Raw genomic sequence first — 15049 nt, 5'->3', positions numbered from 1 at the left:
TAGGGTTAATCTCCAATTAGTTTTTAAACTAACTTTCCATTGTCCCTTGTTAAATATAATTTTTATTGCATTGTGATTTGAAAAAGCTACTTTTAATATTTCTGCTTTTCTCCTTTTAACTGTAAAATTTCTATGCCCTGAGAAAATGGTGTTCTCATTTCTATTTCCATTTTTTCTCTTCCTTTATAATTTTGTATATTTTAATCTTTTTCATATCAAAATATTATTTTGGTAAGAGGGAATGCTAAAGTTGTCCATGATACAAAAAAGACTATCACAGTCTAAAGGTTATGTGTGTGTTACATGTCACATAAGCACATATATGAAACCCAATTATCTCATCAGTATGCTTAATGAGAAGGAGGGAGGAAATCTGTGCTGGAAGGAGATAGCTGTATAAAAGGGCATTAGCCATGACCTAGCATATCTATTGTTTCTTTGTGAAAGAGATTAAAATTCTGAGAGCACAATTTCAGTTTCAAATGGGGCAATGACTACTTTGGGGAAAGAACATGAATATCAGATCTTCTAAAAAAAAAAGTTTTCTTTTGTAGGTCATCAGGGCTTGTCTACTGATGACTCTTGGATTCTTACTGCAGTAGTAATTTTCTTTGTAGCCCTCTCAATAGAAAATTACAAATGAAGTTGAAGGATGGCCCTCCCAAACTCCACCCTCAACCCCCAAAGGGTATCATTATCAAAAAAATCATTAATACCTACTCATTAAGAAAGGGAATGGGGGAGAAGAGTCGCAAAGGATTCTGAATCTGTAATAAGTTCAAACACTTTTCTTAAATTCAGATACCAATATTTTTAGATACACATAAATTTTAAGATCATTATCTGCAATGATACTAATTTATAAATGCAACTAAGAACAGAAATAAAATTTTATTTTCTTTACCACTGTATATAAACATAAATGTTTGTTACCTTAGCTTGATTATTTAATTCCAGGTATTTGCTCAAAATTCGCTCTGAATCTGAAAGACAGGAGCCAAGATCCATACTATTTGAAAGTATTGGAGTGATTTTCTGAACTGACACTGTTGCCTTTAGAAATAAAAGACAAATAATCTTAGAATCTTATCTGTACAGATAAATATGCATATTTAGTAATGAAAACTGTAAAATACCATATTTTAAAAAGCCCTGTTCTTGTGTAGTAAGGACAGATTTGCTGTTCTATTCATATTCTTCTTACCTACTACCCACTGAGACCAACAGCATGTATTTTTTGAGACAGAGATGAGAATTAAAGCTGGAGTGCAGGTGGCACAGTGGATAAAGCACTAGACTTGGAATCAGGAAGTTCATGAGTTCAATTCTGGCCTCAGATATTTAACTGTGTGAGCCTAAGTAAGTCACTTAAACCTGTTTGTGTTAGTTTCCTCATCAATAAAATGATCCGGAGAAAGAAATGATAAGCCACTCCTGTATCTTTGTAGAGAAAACCCCAAAATGGAGTCATGAAACTTGTATACAATTGAAAACATGGAACAACTGTGGACCCTGAGAAAAGGAAAAACTAATTGGCACATATGGGAATCAACACTACGACGGTGATGTCATCATTATTTGCACAATAATTAACTGACACACACAACTCTTTGAAGAATAATACAGTCTGAGGCTTCATGCTGAGTAAGAGTTGCCTGACTTGAATTAATGAGTGTGAATATGTGTTATTAGAATATTGTGGGGCTAAAAAATAATCCAAAAGCTCTGGTACTCAACTGAAGTGACATGATTTAGTGACTTGTACATTATCACACAGATACTAAATATCAGAGATCAATTCATCCCCAAATTCTTTTTCTGATGCTTGTTATCTATATGATTTTGGGAAAAATCATGTGAACTTTTCCATCTGTAAAATATGAATGATGGACTCAATGGCTTATGGAGTTCATACCAGTTCTAAACATAAAAACCTAAAGCATACAGTTAATTTCATTAAATTCTAAATATAAATACAAAGAACATATAATTTGCATTAACCTACTAAATGAATCTGAATATGGTAGAAAACTCAGTTGTCTACCTGTCATCTGGATTCTTCTTCTAGTTATGTCACTTACTAACTGTATAATCACGGGCAATCAATTCTTCTCCCTAAGTCTCAACTTCCTCATCTGCAAAATTGATATAATAATAATGCCAACTTTGTAGGTTCCATTAGGAAGATGAACTAAGATGATGCATTGGAAGCATTAAATTAATGCAACTTCTTTTTCCTACCATTTTGCCAACTGAAAAGTTAGGTAGCACAGTGGATAGTGCTAGGTATGAAGTCAGAAGGACTTGAGTTCAATGGTCTCAGACACTTATTATCTGCATGATTCTGGACAAGTCACTTATCCCTGTTTGCTTTAGTTCCTTCATCTGTAAATTGCTCTGGAGAAAGAAATGGTACCCCTAGATAGGGTCATGAAGAGTCAGACACAACTAAGCTACACAAAAGGAACTTTTTCTTGGGATTTCTTGGGGACTATTTGTTGGGGTGGTGAGGATTCTTTGGAGTACTAACATAAATTTTCTTTACGGTTTCACATAATTGCTGTTTATTATTGCTCATGCTGATTTTGAGAAATTGATGGGAATCCTTAGATGTTTACCTCAGGAGAAAGTATTCATTGCTGGTTTTACATGTGTAATTAATGCCTGTTCTTTACTTATAAAAGAAAGCAAAGTGAAGCATAACAGGAGACTACCTAGTGTGAGATGAATATACTCTTAAATGAGGGGAATTTTTGATGAAATGGTACCCCTCCTCTCAAGCATTTACTGTAGCTGACACACAATCTAGTAGGACTGAATTAAGCACATTTACAGCTACCTTTGGCGAAGCAATTAGTGCAATTGATTCCAAACCATTAATTTAGGGAGGAAGCATTTTATAATACTACCTTCCTTAGGTATTCCTCCATTGAGGCAGTTAATTGCTGTTTCCTAAGCGCAAGTTCCTTATGAGCAGAACACTGCTGGGTTAGTTGATCTACTCTTCTCTGAATGCATCCCATCATTTCATGAATGCCAGCCATCCGAGAGCTAAATGGAAACAAACCAGCTGTTAGTTCATCTCTGCCTTGATGTAGGAATTCAGCTGACAGTAAGCAGTGGAAAAACAGATCTGCTGTCTACGGGTTAGATCGGATCTAGTTAAAGCTTTAGTTTTAAGTTTCCAACCTGGCAGGAAAAAAAAAAAGCTTAACCAACCATGAAAGTAGCAAAATGTCCTTAAAGTAAAAAAGACCAACCTAAAAATCTATGTATGGCTATTAAAAGCTTGTGAAAATGCAAAGTGAATTATCTAATTTTGCTTTGAGTAATCTTTTTAAGAGACTATCTTGCTGTAATATTTTAAAAACTTCAAGACATTTATGGCATGAAAATCCACACAGTAAAGGAAGTAGCATTTCCATAGGTACTATGGAAAAGTTTCATATATGAAGTAGTCTCTGAAAAAAATGTGAATATATTAATCAACAAAGCATTTACTTGTCTAATAGTGTACAATGTTTTAGTAAACACCAGTATGACCATTCTCGGGAATAATAGTGCTCAAAATTATCTTCATTGGATGGCAAATAAACAATCATCAGCAATTAGATATCACTATGCACAGTGGAATCCTGAATAAACAAATTTCTATACCATTAAAATGGGAGAATAACCATGTGAGAGAGCCTTTAAAAAATGAATCTCAACTTGTGCTTTCCCCCCATCATGTCTATAGTTACCTTAATGAACTTCTTAACCAGCCACAGTTGCTTCCTAATAGGAATCCAAGATGATCAAATACTGTATTTATGCAATTTATTACTTGGAACTTTTCAGATGAGTTTTTTTTATTTTTATAATCTCAGATTTTATCAAACAGTCTCCTGTTTTGAAAGTACAGTCTAGACTTTTAACATATCTAGACTTAACAAAAAATTTTCAGTCAATTCTTTCTAATACTAATAAAGAGTAAGATTACAATTCTTGAAATTGATTACTCCAAATTTTTTTTTAATCTTCCCAAGAGTTATAGATTTTTATTGCTTTTTCTTCTAATAATTAATTTATACCTCTGTAAAAATGAATTTAGTCAGTAATAAAATGAGGGTAGGCACTGATAGGAATGAAGATGAGGTCTCTGAAATAGACAAAGAACCATAAGTCATTTGAGAATTTCCCCCCAGGATTATGAAAAGTGGCTGGAACATAAATGTTTTCTATACTTCAGCTGATGTTCCAACTAGTGGAAGGGGGTTAATAATAAATATTATCCTGAGGAATAATGCCTATGGGATTATTACAGAAACAGCTAAGAGTATTGCAGAAAAATAATATGAAAAGTACTTATAAATGAACTCAATTTAAGGGAGATGATTTTATATAGCAAATAGTGGTACCGCCAGTAATTGTATTGATCATAAACTCTTAAACTAGGTTATTCAGCATTTTTTGGTTATTGGGTTCATTTTCTCATGGATGAGTCATTTCTATAATATCCCTAACAAATAATTATCCAGATTTGAGTCATCCAGAAATGGGGAATTCATTACTTTATATCCATCACATCACTAGACAACTTTAAGAAATAATTTTGTAAATTTGGTGAAAACTGCTTCCTGTAACTTATATATATTCACCCAAACTCAGCCCTCTGAAGAAATTGTACCCTCATCTTCCTCTTCTCATGGACAGTTCTCCATGCTGAACAGTTTTTTTTTTCCTTTTTCAGTAATATTGTGGTTTCTAGACTGGTCATCATCTTGGTTGACTTCCTCTAAGTATACAATACTTTAAAAGCAATCTTTAAAATTTTAATTAGATTTTAAAGATTGTTTGTTCTCTGAATATCTTTTGGGCTTGACTCCAAACCAACCTTCTACCATCTATCTACTTCTCTGTTTCTCTAATCATGTCAGTGTTCTCTGTCCTCTCCTCCTTTCTAGTCTCAATGAAAGAGGTGACCTTCTGTCCTAGCCAAAATTAACTCCTCCACTTGTACCCTCAGTCCCCTGTCTTCTTCTTGTAATAACCATGCCCTCCTCTAAAACTGTTTATATCCTTTGATCCAGCAATATCTATATATTAAAAAGATTATAAAGCAGGGAAAAGGACTCACACATGAAAAAATGTTTGAGGCAGCTCTTTTTATGATAACAATGAATTGGAAATTAAGTGAATGCCCATCATTTGGGGAATGGATGAATAAGTTAAGATATGTGAATGTAATGGAATATTATTGTTTTATGAGAAATGATAAGCAGGCTGATTTCAGAAAAGCCTGGAGAGATTTATATGAACTGATGCTGAATGAAGTAAGTAGAACCACAACACTGCAAATAGTAACAGCAACATTATGTGATGATCAACTATAGTAGACTTAGCCCTTCTCAGCAATACTGTGAGCCAAGACAATTCTAATAGTCTTGAGATAAAAAGTGCTATTTGTGTCTAGAGAGAGCACTTTGGAGACTGAGTGTAGATTGAAGTATATTATTTTTACTTGTTTTGTTGTTTGATTTTTCTTTTTTGTAACTTTTCCTTTTTGTCCTAAGTTTTCTTTCACATGAATAATGTGGAAATGTTTTAAATGATTATATATGTATAACCTCTATCAGATTGTTTCCTCCTTGGGGAGAGGTAAGAGAGGGAAAAAGAAAAAGATGTGGAACTCAAAATTTTACAAAAATGAAAGCTAAAAACCTATCTTTACATTGGAAAAATAAAATGCACTGAGGGAAAAGAAAGAAAAAAAAAAACACACAACAATCATGGTTTCTTTCTCTTTCATATTCCATCTTGCCTCTCCATTGGGTTCTTTCCAAAGTAGTGAGACTCAAATGGGACAATGGCTGTAAAGCACTTTGTAAAACTTAAAGTGTTTTATAAATAAGATTATGATCATTACTATTATTAGCCTACAATCACAAGGCTTCTAGTCTGGTAATGACTTTATTCCCTGAATCGTCCACTGTACTCCTGCTAAGGTCAAGCAATTTTTATTGAACAATATAGGAATGTGCTAATAAATATTTAACAACCAGGACTTATGAAGAGCAGGGAGGAATGTATGTGCACATACTTACATATTTAATTTGCATTATTAAGACTTAAGTCTAGAGATAATCATCAAAACCATAAATCAGGCCCTGATGTGGAGATGAATGCTCACACTGAAATTTTGACAGTAATTCTCACAAGCCCCTTAGAGCTAATTCCAGCATCCTCTTAGTCCTTCTTCAAAGCCCACAATAAACATGTTTAAGTTTTAATTATACTTAAAATTTTTATTTAAAAAATTAAAAACCTTCCCGTGACTGAGAGAATTTGAATTTTAGTCAAGTTCTATTTGTTTATGAAATGATTACCATCACTAATATAATTAATAAGGAAGGAATGAAACAAGCATTTATTAAGTACCTATTATGTGCCAGTCACAGTACTTTACAAATATAATCTCATTTGTGCAGTGGACAGAGCACAAGTCCTGAAGTCAGGAGGACTGAGTTCAAATCCGGCCTCATATATTTAACAATCACTAGCTGTGTGATCTTGGTCAAGTCACTTAACACCAACTTTTTTCCAACAAAAAAAAGTTCATTTGATCCTCACAACAATCCTGGGAGGTAAATACCATTATTATACCAATTTTACAATTGAGGAAACTGAGGCAGAGAGAACTTAACTGACTTGCCTAGAGTTCCACAACTCGTAATTTATTTGGGACTCAAATTTTACTCAGGTCTTCCTAACTCCAGGTCTATCTCTGTATCCACTGCATTATCAAGCTGTGGCATTTATTTAACACATATTATGTGCTATGCACTGTGGTAAATGATGCCGATCGAAAAAAAAACAAAAACATGTTTTTTGCTTTAAAAAAGTCCACATTCTAATGTAGGTAAAAACATGAAAATAATTACACATATATAGTGGAAATGGGGGTAATTTCAAAGGAAAGACACCAATAGAGGAAGGGGAAAGGGGAAAGACTCTTATAGAAGGTGGAATTTGAACTGTCTTGAAGGAAGTACAGGAAATTAAAAAGCAGAAGTTGGAAAGCGTCATTTTTGAGAAATGGCAAGAAGACTGGTATTGCTGGGTTATAACATATGAAAAGGAGAAATTTTTTTTTTTTTTTATTTAATAGCCTTTAATTTACAGGATATATACATGTGTAACTTTACAGCATTAACAATTGCCAAACCTCTTGTTCCAATTTTTCACCTCTTACCCCCCCCACCCCCTCCCCTAAATGGCAGGATGACCAGTAGATGTTAAATATATTAAAATATAACTTAGATACACGCTCTTGGATAGGGCGAGCAAATATAATAAAGATGACAATATTACCTAAACTAATCTATTTATTTAGTGCTATACCAATCAGACTCCCAAAAAACTATTTTAATGACCTAGAAAAAATAACAACAAAGTTCATATGGAAAAACAAAAGGTCAAGAATTTCAAGGGAATTAATGAAAAAAAAATCAAATGATGGTGGCTTAGCTGTACCAGATCTAAAACTATACTATAGAGCAGCAGTTACCAAAACTATTTGGTATTGGCTAAGGAATAGATTAGTTGATCAGTGGAATAGATTAGGTTCAAGGGATAAAACAGTCAACAAATATAGCAACCTAGTCTTTGACAAACCCAAAGATCCCAGCTTTTGGGATAAGAACTTACTGTTTGATAAAAATTGCTGGGAAAATTGAAAAATTTTAAAAAGACTGGAAAGGTAAGAAAGGACTAGGATGTGAAGGATTCCAAATGCTAAACACAAGATATTATATTTATCCTGGAAGTACTAGGGAGCTATTCAAATACACTGATTGAAGAGAGAGAAGATCTAACCTGTGCTTTAGAAAAATGACTTTGGCAAATGAGTAGAAAATGAATTAGAGTAAGGAAAAACCAGGATGGTTTCACAATAATTCACGTATCAATGAGAGCCTCCACCAGAGCAATAGTTGTTGGACACCAAGAGTCATGTCAGGCACTTTATGATCCCTCTTAGAGTTTTCGTGGCATAGACACTGGAGTAGTTTGCCAATTTCTTTTCTAGCTCATTTTACATATGAGAAAACTGATAGAAAAGGGGTTAAAATGGCTTGTCTAGGATCACATAGCTAGTAAGTATCTGAGAGAAGATTTGAATTTCAGAAAGATGGATCTTCCTGACTCCAGGGATAGCACTGTATCCTGCATGAATTATTTGTCCCACCAGAAGTTAGTTGTGTGTGAAGAAAGGGGATATACAGAAAGAATACTATGAGAATAGAAATGACCAAAAAAACCAAAATGGGTATGTGGGGGTGAGTACAAGAAAGGAATCAAAAAAGGCAGCAAGGTTGTAAGCCTCAACTACCGGGAGGGTGGTGGTACCCTGAAAATAATCCAGAAATGTGGAAGAAGGGAGTGTTGGAGTGAGACTTTTGTTTGGGGTAAACATTTTTGTTTTGGAAATGTTAAGCTGAAGTGCTTATAGAATATTCAATTAAAAATATCCAAAAGATAATTAGTGGTGTGAAACTGGAACTCAAAAGAGATACTAGGGTTGGCTATATAGATCTGTGAATCATCTCTGTAGAGATGATAATTGAGCCCTTGGGAACTGATGAGATTGGCAAGTGAGACAATATAGAAAAAGAAGATAAGAGGGCCCATGACAGAGTCTTGAAGGATATATATGTTTTATGGATATGACCTGGATGAAAAAGCAGCAAAGGAGACTGCAAAAAAGTGATTGGATAGACAGAAAGAGTGAGAATCTAGCAAGGAGAGAGTACCCAAAAGGAAATGATCAACAAGATCAGGTGATACACGGAGGTCAAGAAAGGTGAAGATGGAGAAAAAGGTATTAGATTTGGCAATCAAGAAACTATTAATGACTGAAGAGAGCAGTTTTAGTTGAATGATGAGATCAGAGGCTAGATTTCACAGGTTTGAGAAGAGAATGAAAAGAGAGGAAGTGGAAAAGAAAGAAAGATGGGAGAAAGGAGAAGTGAGAGAGGGAGGGAGACACTGAGACAGAGACAAAGAGAGAAAGAGAAATAAAGAGACAGAGATAGAAACAGAGAAAGAGAGAGAGAAGCAAAGAGAGAGAGAAAGAGAGAGAGACTGAGAAAGACAGAGAGAAACAGAGAGAGAGAGACAGAGAGACAGAGAGAGAGAGAGACAGAGAGAGACAGAGACAGAGACAGAGACAGAGAGAGAAACAAGAACCTTACCAAAGAATTTAGGCAAGAAAGTGAGGCGATATAGGACTATAGCTGATGGAGATGGTACAATTGAATGGTTTATTTATAAAGATGAAGAACACATGGCAATTTGTAGGTGACCTGAATGAAGCCAATTGTTGGAGAAAGATTAAATATAGAATTGAATTGGTTAAGCTTGTTCTTTTGAAACTGATTCTCTCTCTTTGAGGCCAGTGCTTATAATTAAGGACATTTGCCATAAGTTTTACAAATTGATAGTGTTTTTTTCCTAACAAAAAGTGTACGTGAGAATGTACATGTGTTCATAAATGCCTGGGTAGAAAATAGTCACCCTTTTTGTTTTGAATATATTTTAACTATGAACAGCATACAAATCAATGTTCAGATCTACCCTTCTATGGTTTGAAATAGAGAATAATTTGATTTGGTCAAGAAGATACTGTGTTGGTAGTAATTGATCTCAGACAAAGTTAAAGCTAAAACAGAGTAAAAATTTTAAAAAAAGAAAATGGGAAAATTATACCATATGTCAACTGTATTTATATTTTTATTATATTTAAAATAACTAAAAATTTCTGTGGTATAAGAAATAATGAGTTGGTGAAGTTAGAAAAATTTGGAAATATTTTAATTTATGAAGGATGATGTTATCCACTTTTAGAGAAATAGAGGACACACAAGAATAGTACTATCAAATATATTCATAGATTTATAGAGGCACATGAATGCATCTATATTTTTCTGTCTGTCTATGGTTAGGTATGTATGTGCATATTCATATGTATGTTTGTGTGTATAGGCATAGACAATATGTATGTGCATGTGTATGTGTAGATAAATTTATGTATACATACATATATGCACACATGTGTTCAAACACAGGAGTGCATTCATACATATCCATGCTTAATTGTAACCTTCTTGGGACATGAAGGAAGGGGAAATAATGAATAAAATAAAAAGTACACTGCAAATTAAGACAACTCTGAGGTACCATTTTACACCTCTGAAATTGGTTAAGATGACAGGAAAAAATAAGATAAATGCTGGAGGGGATATGGGGAAACTGAAACAATAATGCATTGTTGGTGGAATTGTGAAGTGATCCAACCATTCTGGAGAGCAATCTGGAACTATACCCAAAGGACTATAAAACTGTGTGCACCCTTTGATCCAGCAGTGTCTCTACTGAGTCAATATCTCCAAAAATCATTAAAAAGGGGAAAAGGACACACATGGGCAAAAATATTTGCAGCAGCCCTTTTTGTAGTGGCAAGGAACTGGAAAATGAATGGAATATTTGGAAGAATTGTCTGTGTTTAATGTATATTGGATTGCTTGCTGTTTATGGGAGGGGGTGCGGAAGAAAAAGTGGCAGCACAAGGTTGAGCAAAGATGAATAATAAAAAATAGCTTTGCATATATTTGGTAAAAAATTTTAAAAAGCTGTTGAAAATAGTACACAGCACAGAACAAAAGAAAACCTACAATGAAGCAAAGAAAAGATGGACAGCTCTGAACACAACATTTAGTGTTTGTTATATAGGCTTTCTTGAAATGAAAATTTATTGCTTTATATTTTAAATCCTCTCTTTATGTTCTGCTTTGCATACATAGCGATGTTTCTTTTTTCCTTTTCCTTTACCTATTTTGTATTTAAGTTCAAAACTAATTTTTTTTAAAGAAGATAGTATGTCATTCTCTGAGAGTAGCTGGAATATGGATAAACTGTGACTTGTAAATAAGAAGATGAATTCCCTGAACCATGAAAATATCAATTCATTCCCTTTCCCCATCACCCCTTTTTAGCTATGCTCTAGAAATGGAGAAACAAAGAGGTGAAAGCAGTTCTAGAACTACAGTGAGGGAGGCTACCTTCATTTCTATCCCTTGATAATTGAGTCAAGATCTAAAATAATCTGCATTTCCCTATTTCCTTTTTGCTACAGTGCATGCTACCTGTCTTTAATTGACTGCACCAAATTATGTTTTTTTGTCATTTGTTTGATAGACCTCTCCTGGAGGGAAAAATGGAAGAATATAGATTGCTTTGTCTCTCAGACCCTGCAATTAGCCTAATTAGATAAGCAGAATGCACAAACACCATTAGAGGTCTCTCATACACCATTTGAGAACTACTGCCAGCATCTATTTCCAGCATACATCAGTGTATGTTCAAGAGACACTTGCTGTGAACATTCAGGCTGCAGACAGAGTATTCAGACAGTGAGGATGTTTGGTCACCTTTGGCTCTTGCCAAAAGAGAGCTAAGCCAAGGAAAGATATACTCCCTGTGCAGTGAAAGGCATGACATACAACTTCTGCTTATTTTTACAGCTTCTGGTGACTTTTCCATTCCTTCTCTCAGATATCCTCAAACTATGAGGAGTCAATCAGTCATTAGTTAAGACATCATAAAGGGACATTACCCCTCCCTTATTATTTCTTGCAAGGAGTAGAGGAGAGAGAAGGGAAGATAATGGATCAAAATGTTTTCCAAAGAATAGGGTTTTACTGGCTTTGACTTAAAACAGATTTCCAATAAGCATGCTGGCTTCCCTATCTAGATCTGTCACAAATTTGGACTGGGGGAGGGGAAGGAAATCTAATGATGTCTTCTAAGGCATCATCCTGAAGAATTGTAAGTTCCTTTCAAATTGTTCATAAATTACTATTGGCAGCCCATCTGGATTAGGAGCTGTACCAGATGGTAAGCACTTGACAACTTACTCCATCTCATCAGAAAGCATCAGCTGATCACATTTTTCTTCTCTGTCTTATGGCCAAGTTTCAATTTGGAAATGGGGAAAATGTCTTTCCTAACCCATAATTTGTTGTCATCTCTTCCAGTGACTCAGCTATTGTCTTTTAAACTGATATGCAGGACTACCTAATAAGCAGCAGATCATCTGAGACCTGTCCATCATTTCCTCCCATCATAGGAAAAAGGTTATTTTTCCTCCTATCCATTGCATACCCTCCCATCACAAAGCTAAGTGTTTTAAACACATGGGCTTTTTCCTTCTGTATTATTTGTTGAATTTGGAGTTCTAGGATTATAAAATCATAGATAAAGGGACCTGAAATTCCATTTAATCCAAGTCTCTCGTTTTACATATGAGGAAAGTGAAGTACAAAAAAAGCAAATGATATACTTGAAGTCTTACAGGTCGTTGACAATATGAATGAAATTTGAACTCAGGTCCTTCCACACTACGACCAGTGCTATTTCACTGTTAAATTTCAAGTCTTCTACCAATTATCTTGTGCAATGGCAAGGCTGATAAATTGGGGTCAGAGAAACTGGGTTCTAATTCTATTTATGTCATCACTAGTATAACCTAGGTCAAATCATCAAAGTCCTGCAGGCTTCAGTTTCTTTATTTACAAAATGAGATCAGACAACTTTGTCTCTGAGATCTCTGCCAGCTCTAAATGTATAATCTTATGATGCTACTCTAATTATATTCAGTACTGGAAAGTCACCAAAAGTCTCTCTTTTCAGCTTCTGCACCTATAAAATGAAAAGGTTGAATTAAATGATCTCTAAAGGTTATTTCTGTTCTTTATCCTGTGATCCTTCAACCTGATTCACAGGCCTGATGCTCAAAATTGTTGCATTCATCCTTAGTTTTCAAAGAGGATCAATGGCATTCTGAGGGTGATGTCTTGTGAGTGGATTGAATTTAAGTAGAATAAAGCTGTGCAAAGTCATCAGCATTATTCCTTCCTCTGGAGTCATCAAAGGTCAGTGGTAAGACAAAAGTCAAGATGACTGGGTATGGCCCAGGATGCAGTGGGTGATTTTAACCTTTCCAAATTAAAGTCTTTTCCAGGCCCCAGTTTGTCTGAGGCAATGCTCTTTCCGTTTCACATAGGGGATTTTTTGTGCTTTTTTCCCCTTAAAAATTTTGTAGCAATGAACCTGGTAATTCACTCAGTATGAAAACAGCTTTCAATAGGTAAGAGTAAAATGGCAGGTTGTCAATCAGTCAATAAACATTTATTAAACACTTACTATGGGTCAAGCACTGTGTTAAGCCCTGTGAATAAAAATACAAAAAAAAGAAAGGCAGTTTCTGCCCTGAAGGGGCTTACAATATAATGAGAGATGAGGAAACACAAAAAGAAAATGAAAAATGGGAGTAGAACTTGGGGTGGATGGAGTTACCTAGCAGGGACATGGTGATGTCACTCAGAGAAGTTCCAAAGTACTATAGACAAGATATTTCAGCTGACATCTCTCCTTAAATAGTGATTTGGAATTCATTATCCCATTCTCCAATCAGAGAAGCAGAAGGGAATGATGAGATGGAGTACCAAAGCTGATCAGATTTTACAGGATATTATAGATAATCTCAGTGATTAACTTCTTAGGGCATGATGGAAAAGTCAGTCAGAGAGGGTTGTAAGAGTTATTCATTGCTCAGTTGACTGACATGATAATTAAGGATTTCTAATGTACTAAATTTTGATATGTAGTTATTTCTCTATAATGAATTTTGGCTTTTCAAAAATAAAAGCATTTCCCTCTTTTAAAAATAAAGCTAAATTGTTGATGGAGTTGTGAACTAATCCAACCATTCTGGAGAGCAATTTAGAACTATGTCCAAAGGGCTGTAAAGCTATGCATACTCTTTGATACAGCAGTGTCTTTACTGAGTCTATATTCCAAAGAAATCATAGAGGGGGAAAACTCACATGTATAAAAGTGCTTGTAGCAGCTCTTTTGTAGTGGCACAGAATTAGAAAATGAATAGATGTCCATAATTGGGGAATGGCTGAATAAGCTTGGTATATGAAAGTAATGGAATATTATTGTTCTATTAAAAATGATGAAAGGGCTGATATTTTAAAAATCCTATAAAAATTTATATCAACTGAAGCTGAGTAAAGCAAGCAAAATAAGGAAAACATTGTATACAGGAACAAGATTGTGTGATGGTCAACTATAATAGACTTTTCTGCTGAAATTTCTCAGCAATTCAATGATCCAAGGCAATCCTGATAAACTTTAGATGGAAAATGCCATTCATATACAAAGAGAGAACCTACGGAGAATGAATGTGGATCAATGCATCCTTTTTTCACCTTTTTTCCTTCTGTTTTTTTTTCTCATGGTTTTTTCCTTTTTGTTCTGATTTTTCTCTCCAACATGACTCATATGGAAACATGTAAAATATGAATTTACATATATAATCTAAAACAAATAAAAATAAAAATAAAGCTAAGCTTTATTGTTTGCTCTCACCAATAATTCATTCTCTCTAATTGCTAGCCTATTGGTGATAAGTCTCTCCATACTTAGCTACCTTGATCCTCAGACAGTGGACTATTTTTGGTTCCTGAATTTAAAACCTTTTCCGTTTGTTAGAACCATGAGAAATCATGCTTTGCTGCCATAACCTTTAGAAATGCATGTTCAAGTCCACGTCACAGTAGAATAGGATTTTTGGGAAGGCACAGTGCACATAAATAGACTGCAGCATATTACTAATGAAAAATTATATACATAAAATGGAATAAAAGACATCATCAAGGACAAGATCACTTGAAAAAGAGCCTGACATTGAGAATCAGAAATGACAGACAGGCAGTTCCAGTATTTGGTAACACCAATATTCATGCAACACAGGATGTATGTTATTTTGAGTTATAATAGCTTAAAAATTAATGCTAAGACTTCTGTGACACTCTGTATTTAAAGACAGAATACAAGACCGTTATATTATTGGATAATCTTAGATATAGGGTATTCTTAGAAGGACATGGATGAGAATAAAACTGGACAAGAAGTCATGAGAAAGAATTGAGATCTATACTGA

At 34.5% G+C, this 15049-nt stretch overlaps 1 protein-coding gene across 3 annotated transcripts in view; it reads right to left on the bottom strand.

Annotated features, from left to right (window-relative positions):
• CCDC141 (coiled-coil domain containing 141) overlaps nucleotides 1-15049 on the bottom strand; it is a 257825-nt gene that overhangs the window by 74131 nt on the left and 168645 nt on the right. For all 3 annotated transcript variants that reach the window (XM_031960388.1, XM_031960387.1, XM_031960389.1), the window contains 2 exons: nucleotides 2910-3051; nucleotides 934-1053 (listed from right to left, as the gene is read on the bottom strand). In XM_031960388.1, the coding sequence (XP_031816248.1) occupies nucleotides 934-1053; nucleotides 2910-3051 (262 nt within the window). The remainder of the gene's footprint in view (nucleotides 1-933; nucleotides 1054-2909; nucleotides 3052-15049) is intronic.

This window comes from Sarcophilus harrisii, chromosome 3 (assembly GCF_902635505.1).
Source record: "Sarcophilus harrisii chromosome 3, mSarHar1.11, whole genome shotgun sequence".
NCBI classification, from domain to species: Eukaryota; Metazoa; Chordata; class Mammalia; order Dasyuromorphia; family Dasyuridae; genus Sarcophilus; species Sarcophilus harrisii.
Note: the sequence above shows the minus strand (reverse complement) of the source record. Positions and strands in the feature narration are given on the sequence as shown.